This window comes from Chiroxiphia lanceolata, chromosome 11 (genome assembly GCF_009829145.1).
Source record: "Chiroxiphia lanceolata isolate bChiLan1 chromosome 11, bChiLan1.pri, whole genome shotgun sequence".
Lineage (NCBI taxonomy): Eukaryota > Metazoa > Chordata > Aves > Passeriformes > Pipridae > Chiroxiphia > Chiroxiphia lanceolata.
Genome location: NC_045647.1, coordinates 19,430,405 through 19,454,809, shown reverse-complemented (window position 1 = coordinate 19,454,809; position 24,405 = coordinate 19,430,405). Strand labels below are relative to the sequence as shown.

The 24,405-nt window shown below is 45.2% G+C and overlaps 1 protein-coding gene across 5 annotated transcripts; it reads right to left on the bottom strand.

Annotated features, from left to right (window-relative positions):
- CARD19 (caspase recruitment domain family member 19) lies at positions 1 to 24,405 on the bottom strand. Of its 5 annotated transcripts, none has more exons than XM_032698924.1 (6): positions 24,272 to 24,405; positions 13,934 to 14,076; positions 11,905 to 12,058; positions 7,840 to 7,899; positions 5,960 to 6,031; positions 1 to 4,543 (listed from the first exon to the last, which is right to left on the bottom strand). In XM_032698924.1, exons 1-6 carry the CDS (start codon positions 24,288 to 24,290, stop codon positions 4,431 to 4,433), a joined length of 561 nt encoding a protein of 186 aa, XP_032554815.1. In that variant the 5' UTR covers positions 24,291 to 24,405; the 3' UTR covers positions 1 to 4,430. The 5 variants fall into 5 exon arrangements, with proteins under 5 accessions (XP_032554815.1, XP_032554813.1, XP_032554816.1 ...); XM_032698922.1 differs by lacking the exon at positions 24,272 to 24,405 and adding an exon at positions 20,498 to 20,614; XM_032698925.1 differs by lacking the exon at positions 24,272 to 24,405 and adding an exon at positions 20,150 to 20,199.

Here is a 24,405-nt window from a genome sequence, read left to right as displayed (position 1 = left end):
TTCTTTTCTCAGAACAGATTTTATTTCAATTTAATTGCCAGCTTTACCCCGTTAAAAAAAGAAATTCATGAATTTCTACAGGATTCAGGGAGCCGTACGTTCAGAGACATTAATACAAGGCACAGGATCTGCAAAGTGCAGCAAACTGCTCCTTGGTAGCAATGCTGGGGCACAGCTGAGGCTTGGCATAACATGGCATGACATGGCATAACAGGGAATAACATCTGTGCACACAGAATAGCAGGGAAAAGCACCCACAATTGCACATTTGGACCAAACGTGTCTCCAATTTATTACAGTATGAGAACAATAACAACAAATGAAAGAAGCAAAAGGAGTTAAGTTTGCCTCAGGAGCTTTGTGAACTGCAGCCAGCAGCTCTGAAACAGCCCAGCGCATCCCAGAATGAATCATCACTTCAGACCCACTCCGGATCGCAGGCACACCATCCTTCACCAAGTCCTTTAAATAGCAGCCTGGCTCTAAATGGAATTGTGCAAATTCATTGTAGGATCTGTCACTTCACTTCCCAGCTCTCTGCACACATGGGCCCATCACTCTGCCTTAACCATTTCCATGGCTCAGGCCAGCACCTGCACGTCAGCCTGGGGGTTATCCCACGGGATAGCTCTTGTCCTGGGACAGATAGCCCTGACATCACCACCAGGACAATCAGAGGCAGTTCAGCTTTACCTTAAATTAAAATGCCCATTCATAGGAAGAAAAACGGGGAGGATGATGATTTCTTTGCTAGGTATCAGGAGGTCCTGGGGCTGAAGAACCCGGAGCTCATCCCCCATTCCCTACCCTCGTGCCCTCGGGATTTGTGCCCAAGTCTCCTGGCAGCAAAGGGGGACAGTCCCTGATGGGAGCAGCTGCTGCAGAGCAGGATCTCCTTCCTGACGGCCACATCCAGCCCTCCAGGAGAGCATCCCTGTCCAGCAACCATCTGGCTCCTTAGCCTGGAATGCCACTAAAGGCACAGTGCTGCAGGGATATGCAAAAACTTCTTCAGGGAGCTGCACAAGGTGAGAGAGGGTATGCTGGAAACACGTCTGCTTTTCCTTAGCTCCTGTGAAATTCCTGCCTGCAGCACTCACAAGGATGCCCCCCACCCTCTGCACATGTACCCACCTACAACCTAGCCAGGACAACGTCCCTGTATGCAGAGTGAAGGATAGTTATAAATAAATACCAGCACAGTTTCAGCAGCAAAGGCCAAGATATTCTAGACTTGCCAGGGAAACTGGAATTCTGCAGCTAGGCAGCCTCATCCAAGACCCTGCTTGGTTTATTCCCAAGTCCATAACACTGGTTGCCAAAAAAGACCTGACTCCCACACAGGTACACACAGGCTTCCTCCAGGAGCTGAAGACAGAACTATCACTATCTGCATGTGCTTGCAGAGAAGCTTCTGAAAGAAAAATCTTCCAAGAATGTCTCCCAACCTATGCACATGCCAGTCTTATAGGTAGCCTCACCTTCACTTTTGGAATTAGTAACTGGCCCTCATAAAGGAACAGATTATTTTCTATTCTTTGTTTTCAGGTCCTTTAACACTGGGATGAACCAAGACTCATCTTTCCTCTCTCCTCCCAGCTATAAATCTTGGCACAGCTCATTCCAGATCACTTTTTTTCCCCCCTGAGAGGCATCCTCATCTCAAGCAACCTCAGGAAGGGAGGAAATACAGTTCTAGCCTTTAGTAAACTTCCCTGTACCATACTGGGAACAAATTTTTCCCTGTGAGGGTGGGGAGGCCCTGGCACAGGTTGCCCAGAGAAGCTGTGGCTGCCCCATCCCTGGAAGTGTCCAAGGCCAGGTTGGACGGGGCGTGGAGCAACCTGGGCTGGTGGAAGGTGTTCCTCCCTACAGGGTTGGAACAAGATGGTCCTTAAGGTCCCTTCCAACTGAACCCAGTCTATGACTCTCTGATTCCATATGGTTTTCATGCCAAGAAGGCACTGTTTAAGGCACTAGGAGGACCATGTCCTGCTGCACAGGGTTAGATCGACCCAAGAGGGCAATCCAGCAAATTCTCATCTTCAGATTCAGAAAGGCACTGATAACTTCTGCAAGTCTCAGCAGCAGCTCACAACAATTTGTAACCTGTTATTCCATGGGGGGTAAGCTAAAAAGAAAGAATCTGCCTGGGAGCAGTAAGGCCTCTGCTTCTGCTTCAAAATAAGGTGTGACTGTATTATTTGGAATAATGATTTTTGTGTGTACAACAGTATACTGCTCCTCTAATGAGGTTTCAAATTTTGCTTCAAAGCAAAGATTTAAAACCCCTTCAGCTTTCAGAGGTAGTTCTAGTCCCTCAAGAAGGGGCAGCTAGACTAGGTAAGCAGCAGTGGAGAGAGGGATGGTTTTAAATGTTATAAACTAGATCTGCTTTGCTGGAGAAAAATACAACCTGTTTTCACCTTAAAGACAAGGCAAGGCAGGGAGAAAACAAGAGACCATGATTAAAGCCCTCCCCAAGCTGGGAGGCAGCACAGCAGCAGCCACTGTGTAATGGGGGCAGCAGAGCTCGTGGCTGCCCAATTCTGTAGGAAATAAGATGTTTTCTCCCTAATAAGAGTCCTCCCTGAGATGGGATCAAGAGACACATGAGCTTGGGGGTGGGGGCAGGGGAAAGGAGTCAAAACACCTGCTCTGCTGGGTGTTATTTTGTTCCATGGCATTTGCCTCGTTCCATGTTTGCAGCAACCAGGATTTTATATGTTTGTAGCATCCCTTGGCCCACTGCTGATCCTGGGGCATGTCTGCCTGTGGACACAGAACACTCTGCTGGCACAGGGACATCGGGGAGCTGGGACATTTGGCCTTGTACCCAACTCCTCCCCTGGACTATATCCTTGCTGCTCTATCAAGAGAGTGCTGTACTGGAATGAAACACAGTCATTACAAGAAGATTTGCTTTGGGGGAGATCACAGATCACCTTCCACTAGCCCAGGCTGCTCCAAGCCCCGTCCAACCTGGCCTGGAACACTTCCAGGGATGGGGCAGCCACAGCTTCTCTGGGCAACCTGTGCCAGGGCCTCTCCACCCTCACAGCCAAGAATTTCTTCCCAATATCTAACCCTGCCCTCTGCCTGTTTAAAACCATTTCCCCTTGTCCTACCCATATAAAAAGTCCCTGATGATGACATTTTAATAGCATGAATAAGGTTTAAAGCTGAAAGACAATTTTCAGTCTGTTTTGAAAAAAACACTTGAAATGACTGAAAATTTCACATGAGATCCTCCAGTGCTTGGTAACTTGTGCTGTATCTGCTTATTCAGATGACATTTGATTTGATCTGGAAATTTCCTGACTGAATGAAGAGCCACAAAAGTGTCTTTCTCACCAGGTACAGGATCATGGTCTCCTCAAGCTCCTGATGCTCTTGAGCAGTAACTGAAGAACTCTCCACAGCCCTTGGCACTGACTGAGGCAGGAGCAAGCTCAGAAACCCCCAGCTGCTCCACTTGCAGCCCAACTCCCTGCCTCTCCCTCAGGAATTTTATCTTACAATGGTTTCTGCAAGTTTCTCAGGTTTCAACTCACAGAAAAGAAAAACAACATCATCACATGACATATGAACAATCCCAGACTCTTCAAGTATTTCTGGCCATAAAAAAGCCCCATGTCATGACACTTAAGTCACTGCAAAGTATCTTGGGTTAGTTCTGTTTCTTAGCCACAGAGTGCAAAGCACTTCACTGGGAAAGGGAGAACTAAATAAACCTTAAACATCTTGGTAGTCTGAAGTGCTTCAGGTCAGACATTCCAGTCCCTGGGACCCTCTGTGGGCCTGGAACCAGTCAGCACCAGCTCCAGGGCATTCAAACCAGGGCCAGCAGGGTTTGACCAGGAACAGGCGGGGATGAGCACCAGCGGGGAATCCAAAGACACACTGAGTACAAGGCAGACACAAAGAGAACTGGCACCCATAAACTTTTCACACTTGAGCTCAGGGCAGGGAGTAAAAAGGATCCAGACAAAACAGTTCTGAAATGGAGATCCATTTCTTAATAAGGCTTTGAGTGCATGTGTTTGTTTGAAGTACTTTTCTTAAATTAATTACCACAAAAGACAGGCTAGCATTCTTCAAACAGTTGTGATCCTTCGTTCCAGTATAAAACACATATGCAAACATGGCTTCAGACCCTCACTTAGGAGATCGTTTTAAAGCTTGTATTAAAAAATACCTTTTTTATCCAAATGATAAATATTTTAAAATAAGCATTTACAAAAATAAATGGTCCGTTCCCAGAGGGAAGGACATTTATAGCTGAAATTCTGAATACATCTGGAGGCAAGGCAATTATTGATGAAGCTAGTTAATAAAATCTTTGGTATGAGTATAGGAGATTAATATTTATGCACCGTTGGCTTCCCTTGGCAGGTTACCGCACAGACAGGCGAAGAGGCAGCTCTTCCTTATTCTCTTGATATGTCTTCCAAATACAACATACAAATATTTCTAACATGTCTTCCTATGATAATAGGAGAAAAGCCCAAGATTCTCCTGGCTCTTCCCACGACTTTTGTATCTAAAAGAGAATGAAGATGGGAGGAAAAAGAGAAAGTGAACACAGTTAAGTTTCATTCTTAGCGGGGAAGCAGCACCTGCAAAAAATTAAAAATCAATTGAAAATAACTAGAGGAAAAATTTCCTTCAATGTTGTAGAAATCAACTGCCAAGAGAGGAGAACAAGGAATCTGTTGGGATTCATTGCTGCAAGTTCAGACGGGAAGAGGAGATTGGTGAGTCAGGGAAGGGGCAGCTTCACACCTGAGCATGGCACTGGATGGTGCAAGGCTGGACCACCACATCCAGGGCTGCTGGCCCTGTTACACACGGGGCACTGAGATACTACAAAGAGTCAGGAAAGAGCCTCACAAACTGGAAAAAGCAGCCTTGCAACAAAACACTTGTTGAGATTATTTTTGCTAAAATTACGAACTAAAGACATAGAGATGACTTGAGGCACAAGGAGCTCTACAGGGAGAAAATGTGCAAAGTCAGCTGGCACAGAAACAAGGGGCAAGGGGCTCTCAGTCTGGTAGAGAAAGGCTGAACAAAAATGTTAGGTTGGACCTGAAACCAGTTCAAATTGAAAGATACACACTTTTAATGCTATGGACTAATTGGGATCAGGGGAGGTGATGAATTCTCTGTTTTTTGGTATCAGTCCCTGAACAGTTTTCTGAAAATGCTTTTATTAAATGTGGATGACTGAACCTGATGAGGGGAAGCAATGGCATCTAAGGAAATACATGGGTTTGGCTTGAGGGTCTAAGGGTTCCCTCAGCCTTAAACTGTGACACCATGGACAGTCCAGCTGAGGGATTCTGATCTGGGAATGAAGCACAGAGCCCAGACTTCCACATCACCTGAAAAGTCCATTGACTGGTGCTACTCGAAACCTACAACTCTGTGAAGGAAACCAGCAGAGAACAATGTAACTGTAACTGCTGTGCCCGGGGCACAAGGAGCAGAAGGCACTAACCCAAAAGTGACAGGGAGAGCCAACACCCAGAGCCAGCAGCAGGGGCAATGGCTGCAGCTGCTCGGGCTCAGCCAGTCGAGCCAGCATGGTCCAGCCCTGGCACTGGCCAAGCTTACACCGGCTCCCAGGGGCTGTGGGAACCAGAGGCCTTGGGTCTGTCTCATGACTGCTGGGAATCATGACCCATTGCTATAGCAACAGGAGCTCATGTGACCACTGCCTTTAAAAAGAGTCCCTATTTGTGGCATCCTCTCAGGCAAACTATCCATTATTTATACTGCAGCACGTCTGCAGTGCAGTTTGTATCCTGAGCTCATTGATGAATGATGACACCTTGACCCTCCCCGTTAAAGACGTGTCTGATGAGGAGCCCTCTCTGTCCCGTGCTCAGGGAAGGCAGAGCCTTCCAAGGTGTTTCCTTTCCCTTCCCAAGAGAAACCCCACAGAGCAGCTCACCTGAGTTACAGCAATACCAAAACAGGGCAAGTCCTGCAGCCACGCTGAAACAGGCCAGGAAAAACACTGGGCCTGGAGAAAACGCGAAAGGGAACACATTAAGGGCAGCAGAAGTTTAGCTTGGTTCATAAATCATCAATTGCTATTAATATGCATAATTAAGCATATTCAAATGAAGCTAACACATTCACAATTCTGTTTGTTCTGTGGCTAATGTTCTATGAGGCACATTTAATGGACAGCAATTAATTTTTACTACAGTTGCTTTGCCACCACCCTCTGTTCCCCTCTGCTCATCTAGCTACAGCCTCTAGAATTTAAGGGAAAGCTTCCTTGGATGTTTCATCACTCTCAAACTTTGTGCAAACCCCCTTTAAATACCACAAGAAACACTAACCAGCCTGCAGGGCTCTCACCACACAGCATGGCACTTCCATTCACAGCCCCTGCCTGAGGGTAAGAGACCACGGCCCCTCAGAGCTACATTTTTAGGGGGTTTTTCTATCCCCCACAGATGTTCCACAAACTCCACTCTCATGACAAGAGCAGATATTCTTGCTCCTGTTTACAGCTCTCCTGAGGGCTGGGATGAAGAGCCACACGTGGGCCTAAAACAAATCTCCCCCTGGAAACTGCCTGCCTGGAATTACACATTTAATGCTGATGGTTGGTATTGATGTTCAATAAAACCTTTCTAATTCATACTTAGCTACTGACAAAACCTCGTAAAGATTTATATCTGCTTCTTTATTGCCCAATATTCTATTTGTATTTACCACATCACTAGGAATAGAGCTACAATTAAACTACATCTGTCAATTTAAGGACAAGTGTACTGCAGACTAACAAATTCCTGGAGCTGACACTGGAGAAACAGCAAAGGAGCAAGGATTTGGTTGCTCCTTGGGATGTAACCTCCCAATGAGGGTGGCTAGAGGCCAGACAATCTCCAGTTTGAGGACAGCTCAGGAAAAAAACCTTTTAAAAAATAAAAATAAAGTAAAATAATAGTTCATTTTCTTATTTCCAAGCACTTTCTCTGCTCCTCCTGTACTTTTATGATGCAGACAGCAACAGCAATGTGAAAAATCTGAAGAGTACTTTGGTTCCATATTCAAAGAAACACCACCACAGGCAAAAGTATACATTGCATTAGACTGTGTTTCTGCCCCTTGTTTCAGTCTTCTCCCAGAAAACTGGCAAAAAGGTATAATTAACAGAAAGTGTCTTGAATATCTCATAATTGTATCCAAAATTCTAAATAAAATATTAATTAAACTTAAATGATAAAACAGCTCATTATAAATTCAGAAAATTCCTCATCTTTCTTTCAGCTCTTCCTTTCCAAAATATCCTCCAGTGAATAAAATATTTGTCTGTGTAATCTGGCATTGAACAGAGGAAGGTGAAAATAATTAACATGTTTTCCTAAGGAAAATATATTTAAGTACATCTTTCCTTTCTGCTTTTGCTTTCAAATGATTTGTACTTAAATTGAGAGCTCAAAAAAATGAAAAAAAAATGAAAGTCATATTCAAAAAAAAACTGATGGCCTTATGCAAAGTGATAGCAGCATCTGAATAGCCCTTACTGTTCAAGCACTGAAGAAATCACAGGAAATGAAGAGTTTAGCTGTAACAGTATAAGTGAAAGTACCATTGCAAATATTGATTAAACTCTACAGTCTCTTCAATTTCCTGGCACTGGTTTCCTCAACAGCAGCTCAATACATTTTACTCCATTAATTCTACTTAACTTGTGACAGTAAAGACATCATAAACCAAACTAGTTGTTACATGAAATGCAAATTACATGATAAAATAAATTGCATCGTAATCTGCAAAGCCATTCCATCCGGTGACACTGTATGGTTTATTTACCCCTGTCATTTAGCATATATTGCTCCTTGTCAGTGTCTATCTCTGTGGGATCTGAGGTTTCTAGAAATAAAAGCAACACATGAGAAGTTAGTACTCAGCTCAAGCAAACAAACAAACATAATCAGCACATGCAAAATGGTGCAAAACAACACATTTCAAAAAAATTCCCAATATTGACATAAAGTTTTAGACCCTCCAAAGGCAGATCATCACTAGAGTCAAAGGTGGGGATATGCTGATCAACAGACAGGTACACAGTCACCTGAATGCAACCACACACAGCTGCAGCCCCACCTCTGCTCTGCTTAAGCACTGAGCACATAAATAACATTACACTTGTTTCCCAAGTGAGGAAAGCAGGAGCTAATTCTTCCATAATGCCAGCAATTTTCATGGTAATAAATATAAACTATTTGTTAATAGATGCACTAATCTGAAAACACCTTTATAATTTGACGTATCACCATTCTCTGTTCTTGAGCAAATCTCTCTGGGTATTGATGTATTTAATGGATAAAGCACTTGGAAAAAGCCTCTTGGTGCAGATCATTCACCTGAATTCAGGTCTTGGCTAAAGACATGCTCAGCTTCTTTGAAAATCTGTAGGTTCTATGTGCTAACCTTTGGCATAAATAATTTTTACCTCTATCTTTCTGCAAATTCAAGTAGAAAAGGAGGTTGGCCTTAAGACAGGGTGTTCAGTAGTTTCCACTCTGGGCAGAAAGACCCTTTTAGAGCTGCCTTTGCCACACAGATGTGGAGACAACACTGCAGAATGGGTGTGCACACAGCAGTCACCAGACATGGCAGAGGAGTGACTTTCCTCAACACATCACCAATCTGCATAACAATTTTTTCAGCCAAATCTCTTTGTGGTCATAAAAATCACAGAATCATAAAGGTTGGAAAAGACCTCTAAGATCACCAAGCCCAACAGCCAAAGGGTTAAAAGGGTTAAAAAAAGGAAAGGAGAAAAAGTGAGAGCTCCAAATATGGCTGTCAATAGGAAATAATTTGAGACTGACTGGTTTCAACTGATCTCCTTCTCCTACATGACATCTGGAGCTCGGTGAGGTGCCTTGGAAAAGTGCCCTGCACACCCAGGCAGCAACAGGACCTGCTGTCAGGGGAACAGCCACCTCCCCTGCTAAAGACATCCCCCTCGGTGTGGGGGCAGCACGTGGCACTGGTGCAGGACAGAAACCCTTGCAGCACTTCGCTTTGTGAGGCCTGAGAGTCCCTGAAGCAGGAAGGATTGCTGCAAAGCCTCCATGGAGCACTCTGTGTCACTGGCAGCCTCACCCAGCCGGCCCCTTTGAGGGGCTGATGTCCCTAGGAACTCCAGCTGGAAATCCTCACTCTGCACAGGAGAGCACAACCAGACCTCTGCACTTCCCTCAGGATTTTGCTGCCTGGGGCTGGTCTGAGCCTTTATCCTTCTAGTCTATGTCAGCACTGAGGGAAATAAAAACATTTTCTGAGTCCCTTGGAAGCTCCTGTTTGCCTTCAATAGCTCCGAGGCTGCCCCAACCGTGTGCCTTACCCCCCCTCTAGTGGGAATGCTCTGACATTACCAGACATTGCACTGGCAATTTACACTTCAGGCAAAGAAATTTTGTTCTAGCACAATTTTTAAAGCTGTTTCAAAAATGAAAAAGATATATTTGAAAGTATTTCCTCTGTAGAAAACATTTGTCATATGTACAGTATGTACGATATTACAGAACTCCATCCTGGCCATGGTTCATTCATGTCCTTATCAATAATTTCTCCAGGTGTTTGTAATGCTGTTTGTTTCAGCTCAATCTACACTTAGAAAAAACTCCCCATGTTAGGGATTCTCCTTTTTCTTCACATTTACAAATTCTAGTGGCAATTCGGTAAATGCTCTGTGCTAAATCTGACAAATTTAACAAGAACTTCTAAGAGTATTACAGAATCATGGAAAGGTTTGGGTTGGAAGGGACCTTAAGGACCATCCAGTTCCACCCCCCTGGCACGGGCAGGGACACCTTCCACTAGACCATTTCTTGACCATTCAATCCAGACTGCAGACGTGTGTTTCAATTACAGAACTCATAAGAAGCAGCAAGCATATTAACACAATCATCTCAGTATTTCCTTCTCAGGTCAACAGAAGGAAACTGCAGAATCTCGGCAAATAGTAGTGTTTTAACCCAGATATTTAAACTATTCTCATCCTTCTGAGGATGGTTAACATAAGAGAGTGTGCCAAGATACAGAGAATTTAACAACTTTTGATGGTTACTGAAGTCCCTTTGCATAATGCTGCAGCAGCAAAACAGTTCTGGGGCACCACAAGCAGCTGTATGTTTAACACGAAGCACTTCTAGCACAGGTACCTGCTATGCACAGTCTGCACATGAGAAGCTCTAACCCTGCCTACCCTGCCACCTGAGGAAAGCTCTGAGTCACCAGGATGAGCACACTTCTGCTCTAGCTAAAAGTGAAAACACCCCACAGACCTTACCCAAGTCTCCTTGTGAAGACATATTATCAGAAACAGCTTGTGGAAGGTGCTATTGAACATTAACAAGCTTGAACTCTTAAACATCAAAACAGTCTTGAAATTTTATTCTTAGTGACTACACTAAGGCTTTTTAAACTGCTCTTAATTTACACAGGCTGTCTGCTGACTTTTAGTCAGCCTGGCAGAAAAACCTGTTGCTCTTGAGTTCTACCCAAGTAAAAACCATAGATCCAAAACTAAGAGCCTGTTTCCCAAAGGGCATGACTTCTACAAGGTGAGTATCAGATCATAACACTGTCTTAAAGCTGCTGTGAGGCTCAATCAGTTGGGATTGGTGTTCAGCTGAGATCCTGAGGCAGGGATGGGCCCTGAAGTCCCCAGTTCAAAAGGGTTCAGGTATGGATGTGGGGTAACTCTGCAGCCTCACAGTGTTTGTGCTGGGTAGATACAAATCCCTTCCTTCAACATGAAAGTTGAAATTAAGCTAATTACATTTTTACACAACATTTTCACTGCAGAAATAAAAGAGGTCAACCTACAGACTTTTGCAGTAATGGTTTGAATCCCACTGGAGTTTGTCTCATGCCTGTAATTTGCCCTGGCACCTCACTGTGGAGTTTCTTACAAGAAGAAATCAAATGACTGGTGAAGCATTACTGCTGGGATACTTTATAAGGACTTCTTAAACTGCAGTCCTTTTGCAGCTTCCTTAACATAAATGTGGGAGTTTTCCCTCAAGCTCCTCAAGTCATTTCAGTGTGCAGGATGCCTGAACCGATTTCCCATCCACCTGCAACAGTGTTCTTTCCTGCATTTCTTAGGTAGGGAAAAAAAGAAAGACCAACACACAGTAGACAGCATTATCACACTCTGGCAAGTCAGGCTTGAAATTTTCCTTAAAGAAATGAACTCCTTTGCAGTACAGAATCAAACCTGTTTGAGCCTCAGCCCTTACAAAGTGCATACAAGTGTATTTGGGGGGCAGCTTTATGGACATCAGTCAGGCCTGTCAGCTGCACAAAACAAGTCCTAAGTGATTTTAATATCACAGTCCATCAGTGCAAGGGCCTATGAATGTGTGCTTCGTGTTAAACTAGACACAATGAGGAGATTTATGGACTGAGGGAAAGCCAAGCTCCTGGGCCAGCAGACATTTGAGCTTAACAAATTGGAGGTTTGTGATGTTCCCCTGTGCTGCAAGTCAGAATAAGCACAGAGGAAATAAACAAGCCATTATGAAGCAATGGCTATGAAAGAGAAGCTGTAATTCATAGGTGTCATACTGCTGACATGTTGCACTTAAACTGTTTTAAAGACATATTTCATATTTCAAAAGAATCAAAGAGTTTTGCCCGCTCTAATCAGCAAATAACAAGAAGTCAAATCCCCGTACAGCTTTTGGAAAACCCCAGTGAGAAGGAATTAAGGTATATCCCAAAATTTCTTTAAAAAATCTGTTTATTTATATTATTTATAACCTGTTTAGGTTGTCTAAATAACCTAAGCCTCATCTGAAAGGAGGAAATTCACTGATGAGGAAATTCACAACTCAATCAATTTACGAATCAACTTACTCAAGATTTTCCTACTTGGCAGGTCATTAAACAGTTGTTCAGCATTGATCTGTAGAGCCCTGTAAAACTCCTGACAGTGTCTGTCTCCTTTCTTTTGAAGGTGCTTTAACAGATCTGAAAGTCTGGTATGGAGTGATGCCTTTGGATTCCTGAACTGTAAGAGAAAAGCACTCATCAGAAGACAGATTACAACAGCTAGAGATCAATTTTACATCACTTTCCAGTATGCCAGGGAGCAAAGATTTGGAGCTTCTTTGATATTTCAAAGGCCAAAAAAAATAAGCAGAACCTATAAAGGACATACATGCATTGCAGAGCACTGAGCTCCACATGGTCAGCACTGCCTGATGGGGAGGATATTGCCTCTGCTTCCCCTCATGCTTTTTTCCATCCTGATCAAGGGAAAGCCACTGTATTTGATGTCTTCCCTGGATCCAAGCTAACATGGTATTTGCTATTCTACAATTCTATTCTGACTGTTGATAGAAAATATCGTCAAATCTTATAATAAAGCTTGATGTTTTCAAATTTGCTCTTAGTTGTCTAGTAATGATCCCCAAAAAGGCACTTTATACTCCTTATCCTAGTCCCAGTATTGGAGTGCTTATCATCCCAAGATTACATATTTCATTGTTTTTCTTTGATTCCAGCACAACTAACTGCTGAGTGCCCAGTTCAACAGGCACAAATTCCCATTACTCAGGTGATATGGCAAGCAACTGCAGAGGAAAATTACCTCTTTTCTGTAGTGCTGAATGTGATAAGTATTAGGAGACCTTACAGAGATAAGGAAAATGCATCCCTAGGCTTACAGGTCAAACTGATTTCAGCTTATTTGGAAAATGTCCAAAGCCATTCTCAGCAAAGCATCATATTTCATCGCAGCACAGTGGATAACCTTTGGAGCATACTGACTTAGGAACAATTCCTGCTCAAGGGGGACGAGAATGCCACAGACCTTACACAACACTCCTTATTCTGATTAAATTCCCACAGGGTCTACCAGATACAGCTGAGATTACAAGCTTCCTAAACACTCAACAGAGTTGACACAAACTTGCCTGGACCCATGCAAAAGCAGCTCACTGCTATCTAAGTGCAGAACTCACAAATCACATTTCACAGTTTCTTTATGTATTTCTTTTGAAGCTCTTGAGGGAATGAGATGATCTTGTCTGGCACATGTCACACTGGTTATCATAACTGAGTGGCAAGACTGGCTCAGCTGACGATCTAGCTCTGCTCTACACCACAAAACACCAATTGTCCCCACGAGGTTTGATTATGGCAGAATTAGACCCATTTTTCCTGAGGTTAAAACACTGATATGCCAAACCCCTAAGCCTTGTGCAGACAGGAAGCCAGCACAGGGCAAGTACAAACTGTTACAAGTAGGATCAGGGAAGCTCTTTAACTTTGTCTCCACACAAACTTAGAAGCTCTTTCTCTCTAAAAACATCTCCCATTTTTGAAGGATTCATGCCAGGGAGGACGGCCTTTCTGCACACCTGGCAGCACCACTGCAAGATGTTACTAACTCCATCCACTTCCCATGGCTCCTGCACTTACTGGTGGGACTAACACCCCCCCCTTCTCTACGAATACTCAGAGTTATTAATTAGTTACTAAAACTGATTAAGCTAAAAGAGATGATTTTGTGGACAGAGCTGGATGCAGCACAGATCACCTGACGTGACACCCCCACACCGCCCCATGTGAGGAGGAGGCACGTGGGGCACTTGGTCACAGGATGGTGAACTCCTGCCCATGGAGTGGCTGTGAGGGTGCGTGCTCCTGGTCAGGGCAGGGACCCTGGCACTCAGCTGCTGCTGGGAGAGTGTCCTCTCTCATAAGCACTTGGCACGGGGGATGTGCCAGCCCTGTGACTGCTCCTCTCACATGAGATCCCAGATACCACTGGCCAGCAATGAGGAGGTGAGGAAGATGGGCTGTCTGTGGGGAAGAGCTAGGCTAGTGACCCGCAAAAACAACACAGCAGTCAGAGACACAGCAGAACTCATCAAATTACCTTTTCTGCTTCTTCATTGGTAAGAATTTGGGGATAGACTCTGTTAAGTTGAAGAATAATTTTATCAACCACTTGCTCATTCAGTCGGCTAGTGCTTGTAAGGAAATACATGTCGTGCTGCAGCCGATGACAATACGACTGATCTAGAGACAAAATAACATACAGAACAAACCACAGCAGTTAGTTAACAAGCCATTTTTAAATTCTGTAAATTTCATTTTCCTACCAGTGATTAAATACCTAAATTAAAATTACCACCACCACCTAATTTTAGAAAACTGAACTATCTGTTAGGGAAACACAACACAGCCATTTGCTTCCAAAGACCCATCCACTTGAAATGACACACATCCAAACTCCTGGCTGGTCAGTCCTGCTACCTCTCTCTTTCCAAAGGGAGATGGTTCTAAATCATTTAGAAGTCAAGCACTGATGGGTATTTAATCAAATACAGCCCTAAAGTTAATAATTCACTGAAAATAAATTTTCTATCATATAGGAAGTCAGATTATGACATTTAAAACTGATGTGTTTTATAACAGCATCTCTGCCAAGGGGCCATCAAGGTTTTTAGGAAAGGATTTCACACAGGAAGGGAAGAAAGGGCATTCAAAAAGTAGTACATTTTTACAGGTAAGTACACTCAAATACACACACACACAAATAAACCACATCTTTTTCTACTAACCCAAACCTCTGCAAATACACAAATCCAGATTTGCTGTTGGTTTAGGCATCATACCCAATTTGTCAGCAATGGATTTTGCAGGAGCATAGCTTTCCCTATAGCTGCTTGTCTGTAATCCCTAGATTAAGATACAAGCACAGACTGGTTCCACAGGTTACTGTGCCCTTATCAGATTTAAAAAGAGAACATCCACGACCGTGTCTGAAATGAGTGTTAAAATGCCAGTACAATGCTTTACAACTGAGCAGCACAGAAAACAAACACAAAACACACCCACATCCCCAGCACTTTCTCTGTTTAAAGCAAATGTGTAGGTTTTATGGTATTCTGGCTACCAGAAAATGCAAAACCATCAGCTCCTTGTGCCCTGCAATTTAGAGAAGACAAACAAAGGAGGGAAAGAAAAGAACCAAAAAACTTTGCCCTGATGCACTGCACCTACGCACAGCCCTTGCCCTTCCTGTAGTGTCACTGGTTTGGGTACTACACTGTCCTTTTTCTGTATCTGTGTAGCACTGACAGCATTTACAGGAAATGGTTCAGGAAAACCTCCCAGTGTGACCATCACTTACTTCTGCAGTGCCAGTGCCACTCCTATTCAAACAAGAACACACTGCTACTGATGTGGCACAGAGAGCTGTGATTCTACGGGCACAACAGGATTCCAGCTACATTCTTACTTTTTATGCAAACACCATTTTACTTCCACATCTTTCTAATGCCTCACTTTTCCACAGCTTGCTCCAAGGCAGCTGTAGTGCACTGTCACAAACACACTGCCGTGAAACACTTGCTGTGCTGAAATACTTCCCTTCTGCTGCGAGAGGTTCCAGGTTCTCCCGGATTCAGAGCTGAGATCAAACTTCTCTTCAAATCAACACATTGGCATGCACAAAGGGCTGAGGCAAGGACCAGGAAGACCATAAAGTTGTGCCTGTTCATGCAAATGCTTTCTGGGTAATGAAGCTCCCCGAAGCATCCTCCCCCTCCTCTGCCTCAGTGACATGATTTGTAGTGATTCTCAGTGTCACCAACAACTCTGTACCTGCACTTGGACAGAACATGCATTGAACCAGGGTCTTACAGCCAAGCAATTAAACTTCAAACAACACTGTGACAACCAACCAACCACAGCAAGGGCTAAAAGTCCAAAAGAATGAGTATCCAAAGTGAAATAAAAGCAGGCTCAGAGTGTCATCTCCTCTCTGTTGCTGCCCCGTCATTACAGCGTCCAGACACAGCAGTTACACCAGCGAAGGGAACTGGGACCAGCTGAAGATTCCACTTAAGCCAAAAGCACTTTCTGAGGAGTCCCAAGTGCTCCCTGTCCTCCTGGTAGTTTCCATTTACACACACTCAGCAAACCATCACCTTATGTGACAGTTCATGAGGTCTTACCAAGGCCTTTTGCTGCCACCTGAAACCCCCCACCCGGGGCAACAAATTACAGGGCAGAGGCCTCTCCAAGATTTCGGGGGCTATATTTTCTTACCATCTGAGCCAAAAGACAGGAGCAGAGAATGGGACCATGCTCTTGGCCTCTCTGGCTACTGCTAAACTGTGCCTGCCAAGGACATGTTTAATGCCTGGCTTATGCACCTGCAAGATGCTTCACCCATCCCATGGGATGCTCCGTGTTTAAGAAGCCCCCGTGAAACATCTCCTACAGACATTTCCCCTGTGTGCACCTGCACCTCCTCCAAAGTATGTCAGCTCAGTATTTAGGATGAGGAGCAAGGCTTAATATTTCCTGAAGAGCACTTACCAAGCTCAACACCAGCTCAATGAAAGCAGAGCAAATGTATCTCATCCTTCCAGTATCTCACCTCTCTCTTCCAAAATCTTCTGTCTTTTCTCTAGTTCTGAGAAATCTCTGTCCAAATCACACAAGGAACTGCCTTCAGACCAGAGAAGGGAAACTTCCCACACTGACACCGCTCACCAGTGCAGAGTTGTAGCCCCAGCTACTAAATTTAAAGAAAACGAACAAAAAAAGCCCCACCAATCCTAGCAGCTGGAATATGGCACCCTGCTTTGGAGTGATAAGGATATCTGGACAGCACATGTGTGCATTTGAAGGCTCCTGGGCCCAGTTTGCCCCAGGAGCTCTGGCAGCTTTGTCACTGTTCCCGTGCACTGCCAGCCATGGCCCACGTATGGCTGTGCTATGAGGTTTTAGGATCACTGCTCACAAGCAGCAGTTTTTTAATAGAACATACCTATTATGAACATTTTTAAGTAACAGGAACCCCAAAACAGGTGACTTCACGACTGCAGCAAAGCTACTGATGTGAATTAAGAATTTAGGTCTTAAGAATTTAGGGAGGGGGTGTTTGGGATGTTTTGCATATCCAGCTTTTATCTCACTGCCTCAAAGAGACAACAGCTATTGCAAGAACAATTTAAAATCTTTATGCTAAGGAGACTGTTTTTAAGCAGGACTCACCCCAGCATTAAAGGGACAGTAATGCTGTTAGTCAGTACTTGCCTAGAAATTTCAGGGCAGCAAAACTGGGAGACCAGGTGAGTTTACCACAGTTTAGTGCACAGGTGTGCCATTGCCAGGCATTTTAATGTCCTCAGACTGCACAAGGATTGTCTATAATTTCAAATTTGAAATGGAACATACTACAGTTTCACCTTTCCCTCTGCCAGAACATTAAGCTAACTGGGCTTAATCCTGTCCCACAGTCTTTGGAGCCAAAAGCAGGTTTGCTCAAGTGTGCAAGTGCTGGGGAGGAAGTGGAGGGCTGGCACTGAGCTCAGCCCTGCTGAAGAGCAAATACAGCTCAGACTGGATACCATAACACTGAACCTGACCTGCTTTAAAAAAGCTGGTATTTTCCTTACTCACAGGAAATGTAAACTGAGGCAAAGAGGTAAACAGGAAACTCAGGAACTGTCTCCGATAGTTGGGAAGAAAACACGACTAATGTTATTGATTTATAATTACTAAAAGCCCGTGACACACCACACACAACCACTCTTTTCTGTTACCCAAAGTCCAAGCAGCCTCTGGCACACAGTACAGGCACCCACACCAGCACACACACCTTGCACCTGAGGAAGGAAAGGAAGGACACATAAAACTAGAAGATACCAGAGGAAAGCAGCCAGCAGCTCCTCAAACAGAGGATAAAATAGAATATAAAATAATTATAACATATATTACATTTATAATTTACCAAATAGATTATAAAACATCATCACTGATTTAGTGATGATAAATTCACAAGCAACATATGACAGTAACAAAGCAGCACACTCACCATTTTCCACCTGCAAGTACAAGTCGCCCCTATTGAAACCCTTCATAAAATGGCATCTCTTGATCCTTCCCTCCAAATGGGCAATTAGGTTTCTGACAACAGCCGTAGAATGACCCAGCCACTACACAAACTGCTGGTATTGTAAGGCTGCAGAAACATATTCTGCTCTTGGAAGTAACAAAGCTCATAAAACCCCTGATCAGATGTGACCACAATGTGCCAGGCTGTCTGCTACAGCACCTGCAGGAAAAATGGAACGGGTGACAGGGACACATTTGCTGAAGTTCTTCCTGATTTAACAGCAGTGTTCCTAGGGAGTTTGTCAGAGACAACTCCTAACCTAGGCATGGGCAGCAGCCAGGATGTTGGGCAAGCCTTTGCACTCCTGCCCAGCCTGTGCTGAAGTGTCTGGTCCCTGAAAGCTAGCCACTGGCACAACACAACGCAGGACTTTCAGTTTACCTTGGTTGTCAAAAACCCTTTTGTAAATTTGGTTCTGCCTAACTATTCGTACCATAAAAGACCCCATGTTGCTTTCTGTACCAGGAAGATAAATGGGATTTTGTCTCTTGCAGGAACACATGTTCCTCCACCATCTACTTCCACTGCCCTTCTGGATAAAGCCACAAGGCCCTATGGACTTGCCACTTTAGGCTGGGTCTGCACTGCCACTCGTATTTATCACAGTAAATGAATAAATCCAGCTGCATTCAAATTCAGAGGCTGAGATCAGCCCCTCCTTGCCACACTGCAACACATAACTCCTCTCATCCAGGCCTGGGAGCGTAAATGCTGCCAACTGCCTTGTCAGGCAGGTGCACACCCCCAATTAGCAACTCCACCAACATTTACATAAGGACTCTTGAGACTGCCTCTGGCACCACTGTATCTTTAGTATGGTTCCATCTTTGGTTTGCTTTCCCCTTAAAAGCCTCCTTCAGTTTACCAAACAGACAGGATCATCAGGCAGATAAATTTAAACACTGAGACACAAAACGCAACACAAGACATTCACCATAACAACACACAGAACTTGCAAACATCCGTTCAGAAACCTCAGTGGTGTCTGCAGTGCAAACACAAGCTGCCACTTCCTGTAAAACTCCTGGATGATTTTCATAAACTTTATACAGGAAAGGTGGCAACCAAGACCTCGAAAGTTTGGATCTGATGATCAAACCATTTGCACGTGTCCATGCAAACTCCTTGCTGAAGCATTTCAGAAAGGAGACGAAAAAGCCTTTCTAAACAAACTGTTAGCTTAACGCTAATTTAGTTCTGGCTTCTCCCTTTCAAGAGCCCAAGAAAGGGATGCTGAAGATTTAAGAAGGAATCTCTGGCTGCAGAGAAATGGTCTGAGATGATCAGATGGCACCAGCTACTCAATGCACCCCCAACGACAGCAACTGCTCTGCTCCTCTGGGCTGGAAGGGCGATATAGAGGTGAAAGACAAGATGCCACCCTCCTCAGCCACACTCACCCACTGCCACGTGCTACTGGCAAGTCACCAGAAGTCAAGAGTGTCTGACAGCAAGTCAGAGAATCACAGAATCATTTAGGATGGAAAATAAGCTTAAGACTATTGAGTCCAACCATCAACCCAGCCCCACCATGGTCATCACTAAACCATGTCCTTGAGTGCTACATACACACGTTTTTTGAACACTTCCAGGGACGGTGATTCCACCAGTACCCTGGGCAGCCTGTGCCAGGCCTTGACAACCCTTTCAGTGAAGAAATTTTCCCAATATCCAACCTAAATCTCCCGTGAGGCAACCTGAGGCCGTTTCCTCTCATTCTGTCACTTGTTGCTTGGGAGAAGAGCCCGACCCCCACCCGGCTACAGCCCCCTGTCAGGAAGTTGCAGACTTCAGCAACTCATTTCTACCTGAAACATCTTTTAAAAACAGAAGAGAAAAAGTAATAACAGCGAGCAAAAGACTGAAACGCCCTTAACCTCCGAGTGTGACACCAGCTTACACACAGCCCCCAGGGCCTCCAAGCTCCGAAGCAAAGGGCCCCCGAGTCGGCGGGCAGCCCGTGCGCTCGGCAGGCGCAGCGCCCGGCCGGAGGACGGGGGTGAACGGAGCGGGACACCCCGGGCTGGGGCCCGCACTGTGCCCTGCGCGCCTGTCACCGCCCCAGCCCCAGGGACCGACGGCCCCGACCCGCGGCCGCGCAGCCAAACCCCGCGGGAAGGCACCGAACCCCCCCCCGGTCCCGGGGGCTCCGTCCCTCACGGCCCGGCCCGCACTCACCGGCCATGGCGGCCCCGGCCCCGCCCGGCCCGCGGGCTGCGGCCTTCGGCCCTGGGCGGCCTGCGGGCTGTGCCGGGCCGGGGCGGGGCCAGGGCGGTGCCTCCGGGAGGCGGGACAGGGAGCTGGGATGGGCTGCGGGGCCGGGGGGACCGGGGGAACCGGGCTGACCGGGGTCCCAGGGTCGGTACCCTCCGAGCCCACGGCGGGTGTCCCCGCGCCCTGAAAGCCTCGGGGCGCGAAAACGTGAATGTTACACCCGCACAACCACCGGGGTTTGAAACTATTCATTGCACAGTTAGTAACACCGCGACTCCCTTTTCCCACTGGTAATTTCGCTGTCCGACATACCCACGTCTACACCTGCGCAATATCCGTGTTTTCCTTGTGCCGCAGCAGTTCTGGCGCGCCTGCAGCGGGTAAGGCACATTTGGCCCGAACAATTAACGCACCATTAGTAATGCCACAGTTTCCTTTCCCACTGCTGATTTCACTGCCCAAAATACCACGTCTACATCTCCACAATATCCACGTACAGTTCATGTTTTCCCTGTGCCGCAGCAGTTTTAGTGCAGCTGCACATTTGGCTCCCTAGTTACTCAAGTCCAGGGGCAGGGGCAACCTGTCTCATAGAAAAGGTTGCAGGGAAGCATCTAATTAATTGGGATATATTAACTTTATGAGGGAAGAAGTACAAGCAAATCTGTGGATTTTAAAAAATCCGATTTGCATTAAATTTCACCAGCATTAAATTTGACCATTTAATTACCCAGCAAGGTATGGAGGACAATATCCCTTCCTAGGTATAAATGCTGCAGAGGGTTGAAAGCGAATCTCGGTTTTGAAAATTGTGAAGAAAGGGATATGTTATTTATTATTGCAGGGGGGGTTTGACTGTAAAATCTGGTATTTTTTTTATTGTATAGAAAAGGTGGATTTCTACTATGGCAAAGACACAGGGTTATTTCTAATTATGACTATGTCAAAACCATGAAGAAAATGTTTTAGAGGGACAGAAATCCTCCAGAGGGATTAAAATCACAGTAGGCAAAGCTGCCTCTAGATTGGTACATAAAACACTTCAACCACACAACTGCCCTTGCACAGACACTTCTTATTTAAAATTTGCTTAAGTAACAAGTCCTCAAGCAGCAAAATATATGCTAAACCAGGAAACACCCATTGCATGCATGATACTAGTCCATATGACCCTGAGAGGTTTGCCCTCGTTTGCCTCTGTGCCATTTAATAATGGAATCACAGAATGGTTTGGGTGGGAAGAAACCTTAAAGCTTATCTCATTCCACCCCCTGCCATGGGCAGGGACACCTTCCACTAGCCCAGGTTGCTCCAAGCCCCGTCCAACCTGGCCTTGGACACTCCCAGGAGTGAGGCAGCCACAGCTTCTCTGGGCAACCTGTGCCAGGGAAGAATTTCTTCCTTATATCTAACCTAAATTTCCACTCGTTCAGTTTGAACCCATCGTAACCCAAGTGTGTGGAAAAGCTGTGCCAATACACCAGGAGTGGTTAAACAGACAATAAATATAATAATAATAATAATAATAATAATAATAATAATAATAATAATAATAATAATAATAATATGGCTCCATGCTTGGAGTGGTGTAGTGTCTTGGGAGTGTGTAGCACCGAAGCTGGAAGTCAGTCAACATGTCCTGACGGACAGGCCGGGGTGTCTGAAGCCCTGTGGGGTGGGCACGAGTTGCCAGAACGATTTAGTGAGGACATGACTTTGTGCTTGGATCAGGAATCATAGCTTGTCCCGCGTTGCAAGAGGCCCACGAGGACCATCGAGTCCAGCTCCTGGCTCTGCACAGGACATGCTGTACACCCTGACAGCTGCAGCTAGCATGGCAGTTAGTAAAAGAAAAAAAAAGAAAAAGAAAACAAAGAATTTGCTTGCAGTTTGCAAGTGCTGCCACTCCGTGGTGTCACAGGGTGAGTGTTACACCCAGCACAGCCGCAGAGACCAGGCCTGGGCCGTACCTGGGCAGGTCCTGGGGCAGCATTTCAGCTGGCAGGGTTACCCACACCATCCTGACACTTTCTTCCACATCATTTCTCTCTCTGATACTCTCACCTCTGCTTTCAGAGTCTGCCCTTCCCTGCCAGGGAGCAGTTCCTAGTGTGGCACAGCTCTCCCAAGAAAGTAGTGTCCCACCCTGTGCTATATCACAATTTGAGGCACCTCCATTAAGAAACGAAATACCTGCAGCCCCACATTTACCCTCTGACATGGTGATCTCTACCTCTGTACAAGAAATGAAAGCAGCTTCATCCCTAGAAAGTGTAAGAACATGGGGAAAACACCTCACTGAAATATTTTTAGTGTTGCCAAATGCTGTGACATTCATGGTGCATGTCCTTGAGAAGATCAATAAACATCCCAAGTTTATTCCATTTACTCTCAGGAATCCAGATCTTTCTAACAGCATGAAAATAGATTTTTAAATTACTATTATTATTGCACATGGAGGCCTTGCTCATACCTGTACCAGAGTGATTTTGGCAATGTATTTTAGTAAAGAAACAGGAAAGGAAATTGTCACTTTATAAATCCTTTCATCATATATTTTTAATATTATTTTGGTTGGGGCCCTGAGCTACCTGGTGTAGTGGAAGGTATCCCTGCCCACGGCACAAGGTGATCTTTAAGGTCCTTTCCAAACCAAGCCATTCTGTGATTCTATTATTTTATTTCATATATATATTTATTAAAATATTACAGCAAGAGGTGTTGCCTAGTATTAAGAAGCAATGGCAGAATGGTATGCTGAGGATTTGTTTTTATGACCATTTCATAACTTTGTGAATTCACTGCATTTTGTGCTCTGCTATAAAGTTTCTCTGGAAACTTTTAGAAATTTTAGAAATTCCTAATTTAAAAGCTTTTAGAACTTTTCAAACTACCAGAATCTAAACCACCAAACTGAAGACCTGGTCATCTTAATGTGACATAGACTGAAATCTCTAACATAAATCTAAAATGTTTTTCAGCACACAGTGAGTGAAATGGGAGTGAAAATCAACCCCTCAGGAGTGCTGTGATGCACAGTGCCACGCTGCCTGGAGATATTTTTGTCCTACAGACTCGGATAATGATACAAGAAGCAGAGGTTAAACATATCTCCTCCTCATGCCTGTGGCACGCAAGACCTCTGCGGCAGGATTGCTGTGAGGTTTGCCTTGGAAAGGCATCCTCGGGGAGCCACATGGGCACGGCAGAGGCAGCAGCCATGGACACCCTCCCTGGGAGGCACGGACTTGGCTGGAGCTGGGCACCGACCCCCTCCCGTGGTGTGATCCGTGACATTGAGAGAGCACAGCGGACATGGAAGCCACACCTCGGGCCGGTCCCAGCCATGGGCTGGGCACGGACAGCCCCACGGACCCTCACGCTCCTGCAGCACAGGAACGTGGGCTTTCAAACTGCTCCTTCAAACTGCTCCCAGGCCAAGGAGCTCTGTGAGAAGCCCCCACCTCCTGACAGAGCCCAGCGCCTTTCCAAAACTCTGATCCACTTCAGGGTTCTGCCTCCTAATTTAGTGGCCAAGCGAAGTGAGCTGCCCAACAATGTTTTATTTCCCAGCAGATCCATTTCCTGGTTAGCTAATCTCAAAAGCCAGTGCTGTTTCCCCTCGCTAAACGGGCTGATTTGTTTATTTGAGTGAATTACTTGACTTACTAAATCTCACCCTTGTCCTGGCAGCATCGCTATGTAGTGCTTTGTTTTATCTGTTAACTGTTGAATCACAATACAATTTGTTATTTTCCCACAGCCCGAGAGGGCTGAATCTCTTTAGCAACAAATTAAATCCAGATAGTGCAGGGAGTTCCCGTAATAAAGTCCTTCTTTGTGTTTAAGAAAATACAATAAAATATTTCTTAAAAGCTCAGATTACACACTAAGCTCCCTTCAGCACATTTTCGTCAATAATTTATAAAAACAAGCTCTAAGAAGCAAAAAAACTGGGCAGGCAGTGTCGGGCTGGCCACTCCCGTCAGAGCCACTGCCCCTCCGGCTCCGCACTTCGTTTCCCGCAGATTCGGACTTTTCAGCCCGTTGTTTTGCCCAAACTCCCCGTTACAAATATGCACTTACATCTTCTGTAGAGCATCATCCATCGGTTTCGGGGGTAGTGCCGTGCCCGGCACACGTCCCACGCGGGGCAATCCTCCTCCTCCTCCTCGCCTGGATAAGCAGAGGTCACGGGCTGCTTGGAGAAGCGAAAGTAA